Source organism: Alosa alosa, chromosome 12, assembly GCF_017589495.1.
Source record: "Alosa alosa isolate M-15738 ecotype Scorff River chromosome 12, AALO_Geno_1.1, whole genome shotgun sequence".
NCBI lineage: Eukaryota > Metazoa > Chordata > Actinopteri > Clupeiformes > Clupeidae > Alosa > Alosa alosa.
This window is the reverse complement of record NC_063200.1, coordinates 31,196,240-31,213,837: the sequence shown is the minus strand read 5'-3', so window position 1 is coordinate 31,213,837 and position 17,598 is coordinate 31,196,240. Positions and strand designations below refer to the sequence as shown.

The 17,598-nt window shown below is 41.5% G+C and overlaps 1 protein-coding gene across 1 annotated transcript in view; it reads left to right on the top strand.

Annotated features, from left to right (window-relative positions):
- The first annotated feature begins 527 nt into the window (after window positions 1–527).
- The window catches only part of si:ch211-196i2.1 (collagen alpha-1(I) chain), a 53,952-nt gene continuing 36,881 nt past the window's right edge, over window positions 528–17,598 (top strand). Inside the window, exons 1-7 of the mRNA XM_048259782.1 lie at window positions 528–742; window positions 5,797–6,420; window positions 8,951–8,995; window positions 13,167–13,286; window positions 15,799–15,837; window positions 16,769–16,822; window positions 16,965–17,018. Of these exons, the coding sequence (XP_048115739.1) occupies window positions 653–742; window positions 5,797–6,420; window positions 8,951–8,995; window positions 13,167–13,286; window positions 15,799–15,837; window positions 16,769–16,822; window positions 16,965–17,018 (1,026 nt within the window). The 5' untranslated portion in view covers window positions 528–652. The remainder of the gene's footprint in view (window positions 743–5,796; window positions 6,421–8,950; window positions 8,996–13,166; window positions 13,287–15,798; window positions 15,838–16,768; window positions 16,823–16,964; window positions 17,019–17,598) is intronic.

The following is a 17,598-nucleotide window of genomic DNA, read 5'->3' as shown; positions in this document are numbered from 1 at the left end:
AAATATAGACTCTTCATTTCCTGTAAGAGAGAAGTCTTTTTGCCAGCTACCAACGTAATTAAATAACTTCAGACATTTCTGTGAATTGCTGCAAGGCTATTAAGCCTATATAGGAAGTTTGACTACAACCACAATCTCTGGTCACATATGTGAGACAGATCAGAACATTGTGGCTCACTAGATAAAAATGCTCAAAGACTGCATACATACACTCACAACCAGAGAACACATCTATTTGATTGACTTACTTCCCAACAGTTTCCACTGTTCCAACAATGTCCTCTGAATGGACACAGATAAATAGACACAACCCCCCCACCCCCCTCAACCACACACATACACACCTATCCCATCATATTTGTAGAATCCAGGTCTGTTTGCTCTCTGTGGGTTGTCTTTGACACTGACCCAACCCCTCTATCCCTAAGGCCACAGCAGCAAACAGGTGTCTCCTCTAAGAACCACAGCGCATGTATGTAAGTGTGTGTGTGTGTGTGTGTCTGTGCGTGCACATGTGGGTTCTTGTATCTGTGATTGAGTGTGTGGACGTTATAGAAAGCCTCATGGTGTGAGAATCCTGAGTCAGTGCACTGCACAGCGAGCGTGGTGTGAGTGTGTGTGCGTGCCCGTGTGTTTGTGTGTCTGTGCGGTCATGCGGTACTACTGCTGTGTGTGGCTACTGGCCTTCCTGTTACTGGACTTACGGGGTTGTTGCACAGCAGGGCGGAGGAAGCTCAGAAAGGTAAGATTACATCCCCTGGTCACATCTCCCACAGAACTGCATGAAAACAGAAACTATCATCACTGTTGTCAGTACTTGTTTAAGGTTTTAACTCACCTATGCTGTGTCAGTCTAGCCATGTCTTAATAATGCCGCATTGTTCCCCTTGTAAAATGTATCATATTCTTGTTGCACACATTTTTACTCTGACCCATTCCATCACTAGAGCTATTGAGTTCTCCTTAGGCACTGCAGGGACAAAATGGCAGGAGTATAGATTCCGTTTCAAACTGGTTTTCATGAGTCTATCATCATGATACAGTGAGTCTAGAAGTAGCGTTTGTACATTTGCCAAACTGCTGTCGGAAATGTGATATCTGATGTGAGGTTTCTATATGTTCTGTGCTACAGGATACCGGAGTTAGGATGTGTCTTAGCCTGCATTATCTTGTGGTATCAGAGCTACAGACATAAGGGATCAGATAATTATGGAACTTGATGTATGGCATTTTGAAATATATCCTCCAGGCTCCTTTTTTTATGTATTGAATTTGGATATGTTATTAACAAAATCACTTTTCCATCATATAATAAGGAATCATAGCAGGACAAACATGTTAGAAGTTTTAAAATATCAAATTTGTTTTCTATGCATTGTCTTATTTAAATTGTCTTAGGGGCCGTGGTAACGTAGTGGCTAAAGAAACTGGGCTAGCATGCAGTAGCCTGAAAAGTTGTGGGTTCATTTCTCAGCTGCCACTCTTGTGCCCTTGAGCAAGACACTTACCCCCGAGTTGCTCCGGGATAATGGCCCTTGTAACATAATTGACATATAGAAGTTGCTTTGGATACAAGTGTCTGCTAAAAGATGAAATGTAAATGGATAAGGGTGAACAACAATTATGAGTGTGCTGAGCTAATAACTGTCATGGGGATGTGTGTATGTTTTTTGGCGTATGCATGGATGTGCTGTAAGTTTGTGTGTACCGGTACATGTATCCATAATTACCCCAGTTTCCCTGTGGAGCCTATTTGTGGTTTTGCATTTGAGAGCAGATGAGGGTCACTGTGGTTTTGGTTTCGGTTAAGGAGGCGATTGATAGTTTTTTGTCTGACCTAAATTGTTGTTTATGTTTTAAAGTGCTATGTTGCAAATGTGTTGTTGAATCTCATAAGTTTATTGGTTCGTCATTCTTTAGGATTTTCTTCTCAAAGACAAATTTCATCTGAAAGTATATCCTGACAGCATCCATTACTGTTTTTTTCAATCGCTAACAAGCACTTACCCATACTTCAGATACTTTTTCTAAACTCTTAGAACTCTTGGGAGTTGGCCAAATGGATAATTTTCTTCTCAAAAACATTTTGTTAAATATATACTAACTCTTCATTTCAAAACAGAACACATATTTCTCTGCACACACTAACTTTACCAAAACACTGGAAATCGGACTCAAAATGAAATTATTCTGTAAAAGAACACTTGTTTTCTCTTTACAAGGTACATGCAGTCAATCAAAGTACACCAGGTTTCAAAATACTGGCTATTGTTGACATTACAAAAACTGCATAGACTTTTATGTTTCAGTTTTACAGGTATTTGCATGCAAAACATGCTCCATCCACAGTTTTTACACTAAATTTCATGTAATGTGCACATTCAAAACATTCCAGTAAAAAGCAAATCAGTTTTTTTCCCTTTACTGTTTACTACAGGAGGTACAGTAGAAATACTGTTTACAGTATGATAGAACAGAAAAAGTTTTACAGTATTGCTTACAGTGAACAAAATATCCATGAAACACACAAGAGCATTCTGAACAAAAAACAACAGCAAAAAGCCCAGATAAAAAGGGGGAACTAAAAAAAAGCACAACATTACTGTATCTCATCTCTGTGATCTTTAGAGTTAGGCCACATGTTTTCATCAACATCGCATCTGATATTATCCAAGGCGATGCACCTGAGATAAAACCATTTGCTAGCAGAAGCAGAAGTTTTGATATAGTGTATCTAAGGTTTGGAATATTGTGTTTGCTATTGTGGGATGTTGTGTGTTAACATTAGTAAATACTACAAAAACAATCCATAGTTTTGTTGGGAGGTATAGCTTGTCTATTAAAAAAAAGTAAGCATTGCGGAAATGTGTTCACTGACTGCAAATTGTGTGAAAACGACATGACATGTGTGAATGGTATGGCCACAAAAGACCGATGCTGTGCTAATTGTGTTTAGAGTTTTGAAAATATGACAACTGGTTAGACAAACGCTTGTTAGCGACTGAAAAAAACTGTAATCAGCTTACTATATATAGTCTTTGATCTCCGACTTTGTCATCCGAGGGGAAATGGGTTGATCTAAGCAGTATTTTCTGCTAGAAATAATTCATATTTACGGGATAATGTCAGGGTTTGACACTTGTGGAGCCATGTTTTGTTTTCCTTTTTCAAATGCCCCTGTATGGTTGAAAGTCAGGCCGTCGGCCAAAGACAAGTCAAACAGTTTTGTCATCCAGTTTTGTACCAGCTTTGTATCGGCTTAGTGAAATGACCAGATTTCCTTGGCATGCGCTTTGTTGCTGTGCTCAGACCTCGCATACAGACGGAGTTTCACACTGGTTTCACATTCTCATCATGTGAAATAGTCCATTTCAGACCAAATTTACCAATGGCCTCTTGCACATGCACAAACATCCAAGAAAACCATCACGGCTTGCTACTGTGGGAAGACGGCATGACCAGTGACAGTCCACTGGCTGTGCACATGCTTCAGGCATTCTGTGTCATGGAAAACCCCCAATAAAATGGACTGCCTTTGTGGGAGCGGCCATGCAGCGGTTATTTTGTCTCCCAACATCCCCCTTCATGAGTCTACATGTGTCTGGATGGGAGTAAACAGAATCATGGCAACACGTTCCTGACAAGCCCTGCTGAGTACAGAGCATGGGAGAGTTTGGTCTTGTGTGTGTGTGTGTGTGTTCATGGCATAGTCTGATCTTGTCCTGGCCACACATGCTGGCTTACTCATCCTTTTGAGTTCCGCTCTGCCATGACTATGTCAGCTCTCTCCACCGATGATTCTCCACAATGGTGTAGGAAAAAATCACAACCCATCCTGTCAAACAAGAATGTATCCCTGTGTTGTGTTTTGATTTCCCCAAACCCCCTATTGACCATGTTCCTAACAGAATGTAAAATGTTTTGAATGCATGCTCATAGACAGTATAAAGGCACAAATGAGCATGTCTTTACAAATCTTTAGCAAGTTTTACACACTTTTAACCGAAACACATGATTTATCAAGTCTGCATTGTGATCAGAATTAATTGTAGGCTTTCACTGTGAAAATGAACTGCATCTCATGTGTCCAACAATGTAGTTCAAAAACATGTTTTGGTTACCTCCGCTGGCAAGACACAGCCAGTTTGAAATTGCCCTAATACATACCTGTGTCTCGAAGATAGATTTACGGACTTATGGTTGCCTCCTTTTAAAGCCTGTGCATTTTATGTGTGTTCGTGAGTGTGGTGGTTCTTTCTTGCAGTGTGTGTGTGTGTGTGTGTGATTGTGCATGCATGTGTGTATTTGAAAGTAGCTGTGTGAACATGGACTTGCATTTATTCTTTAATTCTAATACAGGTGAGTGTGTGTGTGTGTGTGTGTGTGTGTGTGAGAGAGAGAGAGAGAGAGAGAGTGAGCTTGAGTGAAAACATGATGTTGTGTCTTGGCTCTTTGCACTGGAGGCCATTTGACATGATGGCTTTCTACTGACAGGGCACATGGAGGGCCTTCCCACTGCATTCTTCACCGTCCTCCCCAGAAGCACATTCCGGGGATCCATTAGCCAGACCCCAATTATACTCTGTGCCACCGTGGAACTCCACTTGTCAATACTGATGGATGTTAGTGTGCCTTCCAAGCAAATTTTACCAATGTCAGCTTGTGTCAGCCATGTTTGACAAACATGATGGAGTTCATCCAGCAGGAAAATATTAAACATGGCTACTGGTGTTTTACACATGGTGCTGACATTGGCTCGCAAAACTTTTTTTATTTTTTAAACCATCACACCTTATATGGAAAGTTTGTATACATTTGTAATACTTCAGAGTGGACATTACTTTGATTATTTGTCATTCTGTTTGAAGACTAGATATACTATTAAATAGCTCATCTGGATCTACACAGATGATCTCCACACATTTAAACCTTAATCTGTATAAATTACAGTAGACAGCCGGAGGACCTGGAAGCTGTGTGAAAATCATTCAGTTCAGTGTCTACTCAGGTCTTTGGTGTGGTCTGTAAAAGACACAGTTTTTTTGTGGTGGCCACCTAGTGGAAAGAAGTTTATAGGTCTCAGTGTATCTCTCACTGTATATCATTGGCTGTTCCATTACGTTAATCATGGACTGCACTAGTCAGTCCTGAATATCTGCAACCCATTTAGGCAATTCCAGTGGGGTCATATACACACACGCTGTCATATTCACAAAATGACTAACACCATAATCCACCACTGAATGGAGTTTTAAGCCCTTTTGATAAGATTTGAATCCTCTTCTTTTATGTTTAAATAGACCACCCACTGCTAAAACATTCTATCCTGTCCAGCTTTTTAATGGGATGCTCTCTTTTTCCATGATAACTGATAACATGATGAATCCAAGGCTAGGAGAGCTGTTTGCTCTGTCAGAAGCTCTGACATACTCATCTGCATCAGTTTAAATGGTCAGTGAAGGAGACAGAGCCAAAACATGGCAGAGTCTGTACAGAACATCCATTCAGGTTGATTTACACAGCTAATTTCAGGATTTTCTGCTCTATCTCTCTCTCTCCCTCTGTATATATATATATATATAGTGTGGGTGTACATGGCATATTTGACTCAGACCATGCAAACTCTTATTTCCAGCCAGTGCAAAGAAGTCTGTATTGCTGTCTCTCATGATTGAAATGTTAGGTTGAAGGGAAAACACCATTTCATTTTCAGATGAGTTGATTTCCAACCTGGCATGTCAGTGAAGCTGAACCAATTTTAAGCAAATTCCTCTCTTCTCTCTTCCATTCTCTCAGAATGCCTTCCGGCGTGCAGAGGCCTTGCGTGGTGATGGCACGGTGTCCACCAATCCCAGGCAGCCCAGTTTGGTGGGTCGTGGGGACGTGTTCGAGGTGGACGAGGACACTGACCTGGTGGACGCACTGAGACCCACGAAGCCACCCCGACGCAAGCCTAAGGGCAGCCGCGAGGGCAAGCCGGATCAGTCTTCCAAACGTCTGGATGAGAACATCACCACGGATAAGAAGAAAGTAGAAGGGGGAAGCACGTCTGGAAAGCCGGTGGATAATATAATTGACTTGGACAAAACAAAGAAGAAACCCACTGTGGTCTTCCCCAATGGAAGGACTCGCCCAGGACCCGAGGATGCGGATGCTAATCGACTAAAGGAGTACATAGACCCACCTGACTTCACACAGGTTTCAAAGCCTGGTCAAACACCTAAGACCAAGCCGAGCACTGTCCCTTCCACTGGGAGGATCATTGAGGGTGCTGGCACGCCCAAGCATAACGGCTCCAGAGAGAACCCTGGGAGGGTCCATGTTATATCCAGGGAAGGAGACCTAGTGACCATGTCAGACGGAAGGAAGTTCAGGCTGCAGAGAGGTCCGAAAGGATACATGGGCCCCCCAGGAGAAGAAGTGAGTCTTTTTTCAAGGGTCTTAGTTTCTCAATAGTCTTTCCTTTATATCACACACGTTTATTGTTCATAATTAGTTTTAAGTTAATTATTCTGAGCTACTGTTTATTGAGACTTCAAAGCAAAGTCAGAATGTTCCATTGAGCTTGACCTCCAGTATTATTACGAGATGTTCTTTTGTTTGCCATTTACCATGGTTGTTCTGATGCCTCTTGATGACATAGTCTTTGTGACATCTTCTGTAAATATTTTTTCTTCTGGCAAAAAAAGAACATGAACAGTGGTGGGATCTGTTGTCAGTTTAGTGGGGGGAAATTCGTAATTAATGCCTGATCCATGATGACATGCTGAGCTCACATCCACATTGCACACAAACATTAGCACGTCCCACAAAATTGCCTATTTGTCAGCCAATCCTATTTGTTATCATGAACCAGGAAGACCATCCCTCATTAGCTGATTAATAAAATGATCAGTGTTTTGAAGTCTATGAGGGCTGCCTGTACTGTATTTCACACCAGCTTAAAGTTAAGAGGGGAAAAAAGCATTCCCATTGCATGATCCATTGTTTACTTCTAGTTTTGAGCTCATCTAGCTAAACTTGTACTGCATTTGTTTGGATCAGCCAATGAGGAACCTGCTTTCCTTAGGTTGCCAGGCCTCTCCTCTCAGAGCCAGAATAGTCACCAGATGGCACATCTGCAGGCAGGCAGGCATCGGGCGCAGAGCTGCAGTGGGCTCTGTCCTGTAAAGATGTGTCTGTCTACAACACTTTTTTACTCATCTTCCTACTAGCAGCTGTTTCCCTTTTGCCCATTTTAGCCTTTTCCTCTCATTGGCCAAGAGTTAACTAGCAGAAGGGGAGCATTCTAGCACTCTTACGGGTATTCTATAAGAAAGCTGCCAGCAGAGGACCTGTAAAGCATCTGTTTCTCGGACTAAAGATTCTAATTTTCTTAACCACCTGCACAGTGGTGCACTGGGGACTCCTGACTCCTATTATATGCTGGCGTAGAGCTGGTGTGTAGAGTTCCGTTTTGTGCCAGTTTTTTGGCATAAACTACCCCTAATTTCTTAGAAGAGTAATAGACTGATGCGTTTCTGAAGAAAAACATCTTAGTTCTGAAATCTTTTTTAGTCCATAATTAATTCCACAAGTGCTGATGTTGCAGGCATGCAAGTAGCTCTCAGGTGAATGACATTAGCTGCACAATATACTTAGGCTTACCCAGAAATGCAATTGCAAGAGAGTGAAATAATGATGAATAAATTTGAATAATGATCATTTAGGATTTACTAACACACAGGTGTGCTGGGGGCAGAGAATCAATCCTTCCCATAGATTTTTCATTCCAAGTTAGACATAATATCTAATCAGTTTTTGTTATTTGAATATAAAAACAATAGTGTGATTTTCTTTCACAAACAAGGAAATATTTGTAAACTTTTGAATGGTAGTGTGCTGTATATGACTACACTCGCATGATTCAGAAGCATAGTTTTCTGTCTGCCTGCCAACACTACAGGTTGATTCTGGTTCCTCCAGTCATAGCACCACTTTAATGTATAAAAAGAAATACATCAGCTGTCAAATGAATGACAGTTAATTTTATGGCTCAATATCATATTTCTCGAGCAGCCATGTCTTCTTGCATGCAATATCGCATATTATCACTTTAAAAGCTTTAAAAAGGGAAGCACAGCTTGATTACCCCAAGCCAGTTTACAAGAACTGCATGTTTAAGACAAGCACATTACATGAAGGACCCAGATTTACAGCATCCATGAGCATTATGACTTTGCCTGAATTTTCCAAAATGTTGTAAGCATAGCAGTGGCTTTAAGTTGAATACCCAATAGTGAGGCAAGTGTAGAATAACTTGCGGATAGCCTAAGCCTAAGGTATTATGGTCATAGCCATAGTCAAGTTTATTTATATAGGAGATTGTGAGTATAGGAGAGTGACTTTGCTGTTGGCCCAACTTCTACCCACTATGTGTCTCAAAATAAATTGTAATTCACTATTTATATACAGTATGTGTTCATATAATGAAATGTATTTGAAAAAGCAAGAGCTCATAGAAATGAATGAATGACATAAATTGACAAGGAATTTAAAATGGAAAAGAGAATATTCTGTTCCATTTTGAGTATTGTCCGTACTGTATGAGAAAGAGTTGTTCAGACTCAGACAATGAAACCAACTGAATTGAATACAGATGAAGAATTATTGTGTTAAATGAGGAGAGATATCCAGTAAGAACAGCATTTAAAAACCGTTGCCCTTAACACATGCCTGTTTGATTTCAATAAACTGTTTAATTGTCCGAGATAGTTAAAATGTTGGTACTAATTTGGCATGGTCTACAGTACATTTCATTTTCCATTGTACTCGCTATATTTGCTAGTCTTGGCAATCAATGCAGTAGTTGGGAGTGCCATACAAAGTTGCATAGTCATGTTATAAGAAATACATTACCAATACTGTTGGACTCTATGTGTGATTTCTCTCCTTATCTGTCAATCTACAGGGATTTCCAGGACCTCAAGGCTATCCCGGCTTCAAGGGCAGCAGGGTAAGCATCATTCACCTTTTAACAACTTAACTTAACCATTTTCAGGCCCAGATTTACAGCAAAGCGACCTCTGCTTGTAAACAGTGAGGGTCACTTTGACTTTCTGTAGGTTTACAGACTTGTCTCTACCACATACCCGTCAACATTTAGCTTTTTTCGGGGGGGGGGGGGTCAGTGTTTATACCGGATCAGTGTTTGCATATTTAATACGTTTCATACACGTGTTTCAACACTGCATTTCGGTCTTTGCTTTTACCTTACCATTACCGTACCGTACGCATGCCAGTTATGTATCCACCAGCTGCCTGCCTGCAGCCTACTTCCAAAACTCCAAAGCTGCTTGCTGTCAGATTTGGTTCCGAGGGCACAAGTTCAGTGTATTAACAAACTCAATAACAGTTTATGTGATGAGTTAATCAATTAAATTCCCAACAATTTCACAACAGTTAGTTCCTGGAGTAGGCCATTCATCTAGCCCGCTTGCTTACGACGAGACTCAGGCTGCGCAGTTGGCACCCGCTTCCTTATTTGGGTTTTGGGTTGCCAGGTTTTAGCCTATGACAAAACGGTTGAAATTTAAACTAAGTGATCGTGTATGTGTAGGGTGTATTTCATACACAATCTGGCAACCTGAATGCATCAATTATTTTAAAATGAAGTTTGATGGCCATGCAAATTACGGGAGTTTTCCGGGAGAAATAACAAAACGGGAGGGTTCTGGGAGATGACCTTGAAATACGGGAGAAACCCAGGAAAAACGGGAGTGTTGACAGGTATGCTCTACCAGTGTTGTAATGTAACGGAGTACAAATACTTTACTTCGCTATTTAAATTTATGTAAACTTTCACTTTTACTCCACTACATTTCCTAGATAAAATGTATACTTTTACTCCGTTATATTTCTACTAAGCATCTTCGTTACTCGTTACTAAAACATAAAATTAGAAGAAATGTGTGCGACTGCAATAAGGGAGATTTGGCGAATCACTGCTCCTAGATTGCATTACGCACGCTCCGCACGCTGCGCGCTCTATTTCAGCGCTTTTTTGATGCTAAAGGAGGAGGACGCACAACTGAAACCGCCATGGAAGCACGAGCACCTACTGGAGGACCTCCCATTATAATAGACGACCACCCCGACAATAGTGGTGAACTCGGTGAACAGGGTAGTGGAAGATAACGTCATACACCCGTGGCCGTATTTGCAAGAAATGTTTTTGTCCATTGGCAGCTTTCTGTGAAGCTGAACACTCCGCTACCTGCCTCAGCGGCCTGTGAAAGGCTATTTAGCATCGCAGGACTTTTCTTCAGTCCAAGAAGAGTTAGACTGAATCAGGTCCGGGGTGGTTAATCGGGAGAATTCCCGGTGGGCCGCTTCACTTTTGGGCCGGTCTAGGAAAAAAATATTGACATTTGTCACGTTAGTCTATCTTTTCTTAAAGTAGGACACTTTCCGCATTCTGTGCATGACACCAATGCAATGCCTCTGGATGGGTTGTAGCCTACGTGAGGGAGTTCTCCCCTCCCAAAAAGAGTTGGTTGGGTCCATATAGCCCGTCTTTTCCAAAAAGTTTTCCCATACGAATAGCCGAGCCGGCCCTACAGTAGACACAAGCGTCTGAAAGGATGGATGGTAGAAAGAGGCCAGGAGAGACTGAGCAGCAGATCAACTAGTCGACCACTGAAAATTATGAGAACGAAATTAGTGATGAGGAGGCCATGACTACAGGGACAAGTAGAGAGGAGAAATTAAAAGTTATTTAATGTAAGAAAGAGCAATTACCCTACATGATAAACCTATATGCCTTGTTTGCTCAGAAGAGGGTGTAGTAAAGGAGTAGGCTAAATCACCAAACAACAATATAGCCTACCCATGCAAAAAACATTAGTTCAATATGCCTCTTTGTGGAAGCGTGGGATAGGCTACATTTCAAAGGCTTTCTTTCTTTATTTCTGTTTTTGTTAACTTGTGGAATAGTGGAATATTTTTTGTTAACTTATCAGTTGAAGTGAATTATTATATAACCTTTACACATTTGTTGAACCATGGTACTAATAAAAACTACAGGATAGTAAGAGCTGAAATGTTGCTTAATTTATCCAATTTCCACCACTATGGAAAACGTGGGCCGGTCTTGGGCCTGAAACTCCCAGGCACTGAAATCTGGCAACTTTGAAAACCAGCTTCTTTTGAAGATGAACAGACACCTTTTCAGTTTCAACTATGACTGGCATATTAGTACTGGCATATTAGAGTGTAGCTGCTGGACATAGGTGGCCTGTGTGTGAGAGTGAGATGGTGACCTGGGGAGTAGTAAGCCCTAGAAATGCTCATACCACATGACCAAAATGTTCTCCCTACCATGCAGCAGGTCATTTTTTTTTTAAAGAAATAAGTTATTTATTTTTCATTTTTACCTGAAGTTCATACAAAAGTGACATTTCTGTTTCTGTTTTTTTCTTTGATGTCAGCTCAAAAAATATGCTGTTTGTTCTTTGAACTTAAGAGAGTTGTGCCTGAAAAGTCCTAGAAAAGAGATTTTGATTTGATGAGTGAGATTAAAGTCAAAGTCAAAGTCAAAGTCAACTTTATTGTCAATTTCTTCACATGTTCCAGACATACAAAAGAGATCGAATTACGTTTCTCACTATCCCACGGTGAAGACAAGACATATTTTACCAATTTTAAGTCCACAGACAAACATAACATTCAAGTAAAAAAAAGTAAGTAAATAAGTAAATAAGAGGGCACATATATAATAATGAAAAATAAGAGCAGCAAAATTTTGTTGAAATTGTGCATAGACAGTCAATAAAAAACTAGTGCAAAGTCAGGCCAATAAGAGGCTTGGGTAGTTCTGTTTGACCTGAGTAATAAAGAAAGTGGCATAGTGGTGCAAGTTATGTAAGAGCAGCAGAAGTGTTGTGTTTTCAGGACAACAACACCAAGTTGTAAAGTGTACAAGTGTGCAAGTGTTCAAGTGTGCAAGTGGAGTAGTGCAGGCGGCCATTGTGGGTCCAATGTCCAGGATGTTATGTAGCTGAGGGTGGAGGGGGAGAGGAGGGAGAGAGTTCAGCATCCTTACAGCTTGGTGTTTGAAGCTGTTGGTGAGTCTGGTAGTCTTGGGGCGCGGAGGCTTCTGTACCTCTTCCCAGAGGGCAGTAGATCAAACAGATTGTGAGCGGGGTGACTTGCATCACTCACAATTTTGGTCGCCCCTAAGCCGGGTGAGGTGGGTGGTGTAAATGTCCTTCAGGGAGGGGAGTGAAGCACCAATGATCCTTAAGAAGATATAGGAACCCTGAATATACTTTATGCTTTACTATAAGAAAGCCAAAATAAACAATAGAAGTTCAAAATAAAACCGCTTGCTTTTTACTTTTTACTTTTACTTCAAATACTTAAGTACATTTAATATCAGAAAATTACTTTTGATACTTAAGTACAGTATATATCAGATACTTTAAGACTTTTACTTAAGTAATATTCTAAAAGGTAACTTTCACTTCTACCAAAGTCTTTTTCTAGTACGATACTTGTACTTTTACTCAAGTATTGCTTTCTAGTACTTTATACAACACTGACCAGATAAGATAGAGTCTCTACCCACCATCCCCTAGCCCCTATTGTCATAGTGAATGAAGACTCAAGTCTCAAGTGTTCCACAGGAAAGTTCAAATGCTTCTGCTCTGGAGTGCTGAACCCCCTGTGTGACCTTTGTTGACCTCTGTGACCTCAGTGCTGTCCTCCTTGTCTGTTTAGACTCGGAGGCTGAGCCGTACCTGCCTCTGAGCTTACGTCTGTCAAAGCACAGGCTACTGGGCTGACAGCAAGCAATCCAGTAGCTATACACATTTGCATACAACTGGGGTCATAAATGTTACATTTTGTTTTATTACTAATGTGTTTATTTAATTACTGTTGTTAATGCAGTGATATGTACAAGCATGCATATGGTGTCTGTATTGCTAATTGACAATTCAGTTTCATTTTTTACCCAGAGTATGCGTCTGCCCTTAACCCCATTTTTCCAATTACAGACAAGTCAATACATATTACCTTTTTTTTGTATATAAGGTCAATGAAGCACTGTCTACTCAAGATTAAACTGATGCAGATTCAGGGACTTGGGATTCAGTTTTGTAACACGCTGCATGCCATATCCACAGGGTGCTCTGGGACCAGAGGGGCGACGGGGGCGACAAGGCCATCCAGGACCCCTTGGGCCTCCGGGCCTGCCCACCTTTTACCTGTGGAGGAACACCGAGGAGGACTGGGCCGCATTTCGGGTAAGTGTCCCTTTCCCTTTTACCCTGCATGGGCTCTGTTCCTGATACATTTTCCCATGTCAGAAGACTGTCTTACATGTAGTAGAGGGTGTGCAGAGGGATTATAACTTTTAAAAATTGGCCATTGTAACATGAGCTTCTCTTACAGCTGAAGTATGACTGCAAAATCTTGCAATAGCATTCAATTAGGAAACATTACTATACATAGGTAAACAACTAGGACATAATACGACTTGGACTGTAGCAGTATGCTACAATACCCGTGAAGCTGAAACAGGCTGCTGGGTTTCAGTCGACCTGTTGGTAGAGATCGATTAGGGTGAGACAGCTGCTTGCTCAGTGCTCAAGGCTGACTGCCTTTCCCAGAGGCCATTTACACTCCACGACAACTGTGTGTCAGAGTATGGATACATACAGAACACACACACACACACACACACACACACACACACACGTGCACGTATGCAGCAGCTGCAATGTAATCTGGGAAAGCTTCTGATTGAATAAAGATGGAATCAGAGACCAGGGTCCTCCTGATCTCCTTCACTGTCTGTCTGTCTGTCTGTCTGGTATTAAGTAATGGGCTATTGGAATCCAGTAGCTTTGAACTGATTCATGGGCTGAGGGCTCTCCTGTCTCAATCTGGTGGAGAACTCTAAGGTCATCAGATCCTACCCTCTGGCCTCACGGGGTCAGAGGTTGGATCCATAAGCCAGTCAGAGTGTTCCTCCCCAGCAGAAAATAGTACTTCTCAGAGTCAACAGAAGTCCCATCCATCAGAGAAACTATCATCTCCCCTCCCTCTCTATTTCTCTCTCTTTCTCTGATGTATGTTTTGTCTCTTTTCTTCCCCTCTCTCTCCTTTTCTCCTTCCCTGGCACATTCTTCTTCAAACTATTGCATATTATGTTCTCCATGTTTATGTTCAACGTCTAAGGAGCAAAGTAGACAATGCATTGGCAAATCATTGAAAACAGCTTCCCACTGCCCTTGCACATCCACTTTTGATCTTCATGAAAGGCAAGAATAGGCCTGTGTGTTAGTTGAGATTATCAAAATGGAGAGTTTGTGTGAGTGTGTGCGTGTGTGTGCACGTCGTGGGTGTGTACGTGGGTGTATGCATGTGTGTGTGGGTGGATGGTGGGCTGTACATGAGCTGTATATCCTGCACATATTATATATTTTATAGTTCCTGTCCTTCACTTTTAAGTGATGTTTCAGAGGAGAGGCCATATGGTGGATGGGGAATTATTTGAGGTTCCAGAGACAGCCTTCAAACCAAATGGCATGCCATGCAATGTAAAAAATAATAAGTGGTTGTACCACAGATTTTAGTTTCTTTTCTAATTAAATCTTCAAATTTGTAATTAAAATATGGTAGAGTGTTTAGGGAAATTTGACTCTGGGAGAATTTGGTTGGTTCTGGTTACCTAATGCCTTCGTCTGCTCTGGGTTTCAGGCCCACAGTTTTCCATCTGTGCATGTGTCTGTGCATGGTTCCATGCCTTATAGTGTTTGCATGATATCTCCTTCATAACAGATTGAAGGATTTTCATCAAATCTGACATGGTTATTCACTAGAGGGTCTTGTGAACTGATGAACTGATTGGCTGATTGGGTTGTCGAGGGTCAAAGCTAATAGTTGCATGGGGTGATTTCTAGAAACCTTGCTCACACACACACTGTTTGTGCCATGTCTCCCACACATGTTGTTGCTGTCAGTGTTGCCCAGCAGGTGCTGCTGTTCTCTCGTATGATTATGAGGCTCTGCTGAGATTCATGCAGATGTGTGTTCATAGACCCCTACTTCTACACACCCCTAATGTGGCTTTGCTGCTTTCTACACCCCTCTCTGTAAATTGATTCTCTCTCTCTCTCTCTCTCTCTCTCTCTCTCTCTCACACGCACGCACACACACACACACACACACACACACACACACACACACACACACACACACACACACACACACACACACACACACACACACACACAGGAGAGGAGAACAAGATGGATAGTTGATGGTCTTTGTGCCTCTCCAGCATAAAAGTAATATCTACTTGCTAATCAAGAGTTGTTGCATCCTATGTTGCATCCTAAGTGGTGGTAATAAAGGAGGCCCATCTACTTTTTCTTATTAGAGATGTATGTGTCTCTCTGCCACTATTGAAACCAAAGCTGAATAGCTCAGCCAGGGTTGAGATGTACGAAAGACAAGTCATCAACATCATCAGTCCCTGTCACCCTCTTGCACTAAGACGTCAAAGCCATGAACATAATTTTAAGTATCTGATCGTATGGGCATAGGACATAGCCTTGCAGACATTAGTCATAAATTAGACTAACATTATGCACTTATCTAATGATTGTTGGTGTCCTCCAGCTGAAAACAGACAGACAGCAGTCCTCATGGGGCAGGATTGAAGTAATTATCCTTCATTAGTCTCAGTGATGAATGACTGGCTTTTATGAGGATGTGGAATGACATCATGCCTGTTCTCTCTTCCTGCAGCAAAGTTCCCTCTTCCAGTTACTGAGTGCAGGCTGGCCCGTAAGTACCTCTATGCATGTATGACTGGCTTTTTCTCTCTCTCTCTCTCTCTCTCTCTCTCTCTCTGTGTGTGTATGTGTGTGTGTTTTGTTTTTATATGTAGATTTTCTTCATTACAATAATAATACCTAGTTTCTTTATGTCAGGAGCAAATATTTTACAGAACGTATATAGAATAGACAACAAGTGAATTGAAAATAATATGGAAATCCAATAAAAAATGCCTCTCTTCTACTAGATGTTATTGGGGGCCTTAAATAAAACTCTTCTGGTAAGCCGTGCAATGTTGTCCACTGTCGCTGTGGAGAGGCATTGTACAGAGTAGATTTAGAAGGCCACTGTAGCTCAGTAGCCCATACATTTATCTGCAGCCCTCTGGCTGATGCAAACAGTCTGTCTGTTAGCTTCTCCACTGCCCATCAGGGGTGGAGAACCGTTGCCTGAGAGTGGCAGTGTTGGAGGAGATCTGCTGAGAAGTTCAAAGGTCTTCAAGGTTAACAAACAAGAAAAGAACCTGTCAAAAACCTGAAGTGCAGTCCGATATGTTGATTACAGGCATTGCACAGGCACAGCCACCCAATATGCCTCCTTTTCTCTGTCAGGCTGACAGTTGACCGACCTCTCGGCTGCAGAAGTCAAGTCTGGGCAGCATAAAGATAAGGAGGAAGGGCTCCAGATGCCAAGCTTGACAGTTCAGTAAAAGACAGCCAGCACCCAACACAAGAACAAGAAGCCAGTTTAGGGCTGAGGTTTAGTACGCAGGATGTGTGTGAGTGTGTGTGTGTGTTTGTGTGTGTGTGTGTGTGTGAGTGTGAGTGTGTGTGTGTGTGTGTGTGTGTGTGTGTGTGTGTGTGTGTGTGTGTGTGTGTGTGTGTGTGTGTGTGTAAATGATGATATATCTGATGGTGCTCTCTTCTCTGTGAGCTTTCAGAGAGAGCAGGGTGCTGTAGGACCAGAGGGGGAGATGGGAAAGCCTGGGCCTCTGGTGAGTGTGACCACCTCATGATCTCGTCCCTGACCCTTTTTTCATTTAAATCCAGTCTCTCCATTCTGTCTTCTACCCTCATGGCTTTTAATGAGTTTGATTCATCAATCATTTCATGCTGTATATTGTCTTCTCTATCCAGGGACCCCCAGGGGAGCCTGGTGAAAGAGGTCAGCCAGGAATCAAAGGTGACATGGTAATGAGAATAATCATTTTATTTGGAGCGGAATTATAGAAAAGAGAAAGTGAGACCATGCATCATGTATTTGTCTGATTAATCAATACACTGTATGATTGACTTCTTTTGATGTGCTGTTCATAAAATAATGCTTTTATCCCACATTTTTCTCATTAGCTTGATTTTGTGACCATACCCTTGGGTTGAATTGCAGTATTTGGTTTAAGGCTACAAAATAGTGTTGCCACATTAAGACAAACTATCCAGCAGACAATCTATTGCTCTAGTTGCCATTTAGAATCCAGGACAATGAATTCCAGCACATAATATATAAAATGACTTTTCAGTGCATTTTGTGCCTTGTGCAATCAGCAGTGGATGGATAGAATATTAAGTGAGTTCATGTCATTGATCACACCCAGAAATGTATTGAAATACTGAAACTAGAGTCAGTATCTTGACCTAATGTTGGCACATGTGACTATGGACTAAGGCATGCTGCTTTTTTCCCTTCTCTTTGGGACCTCATTTGAACCAGCTAATAAAGTGTGTTGACACTGAGCTCTTAATGCAATGTGGTGGAACTTTATGACGCAAA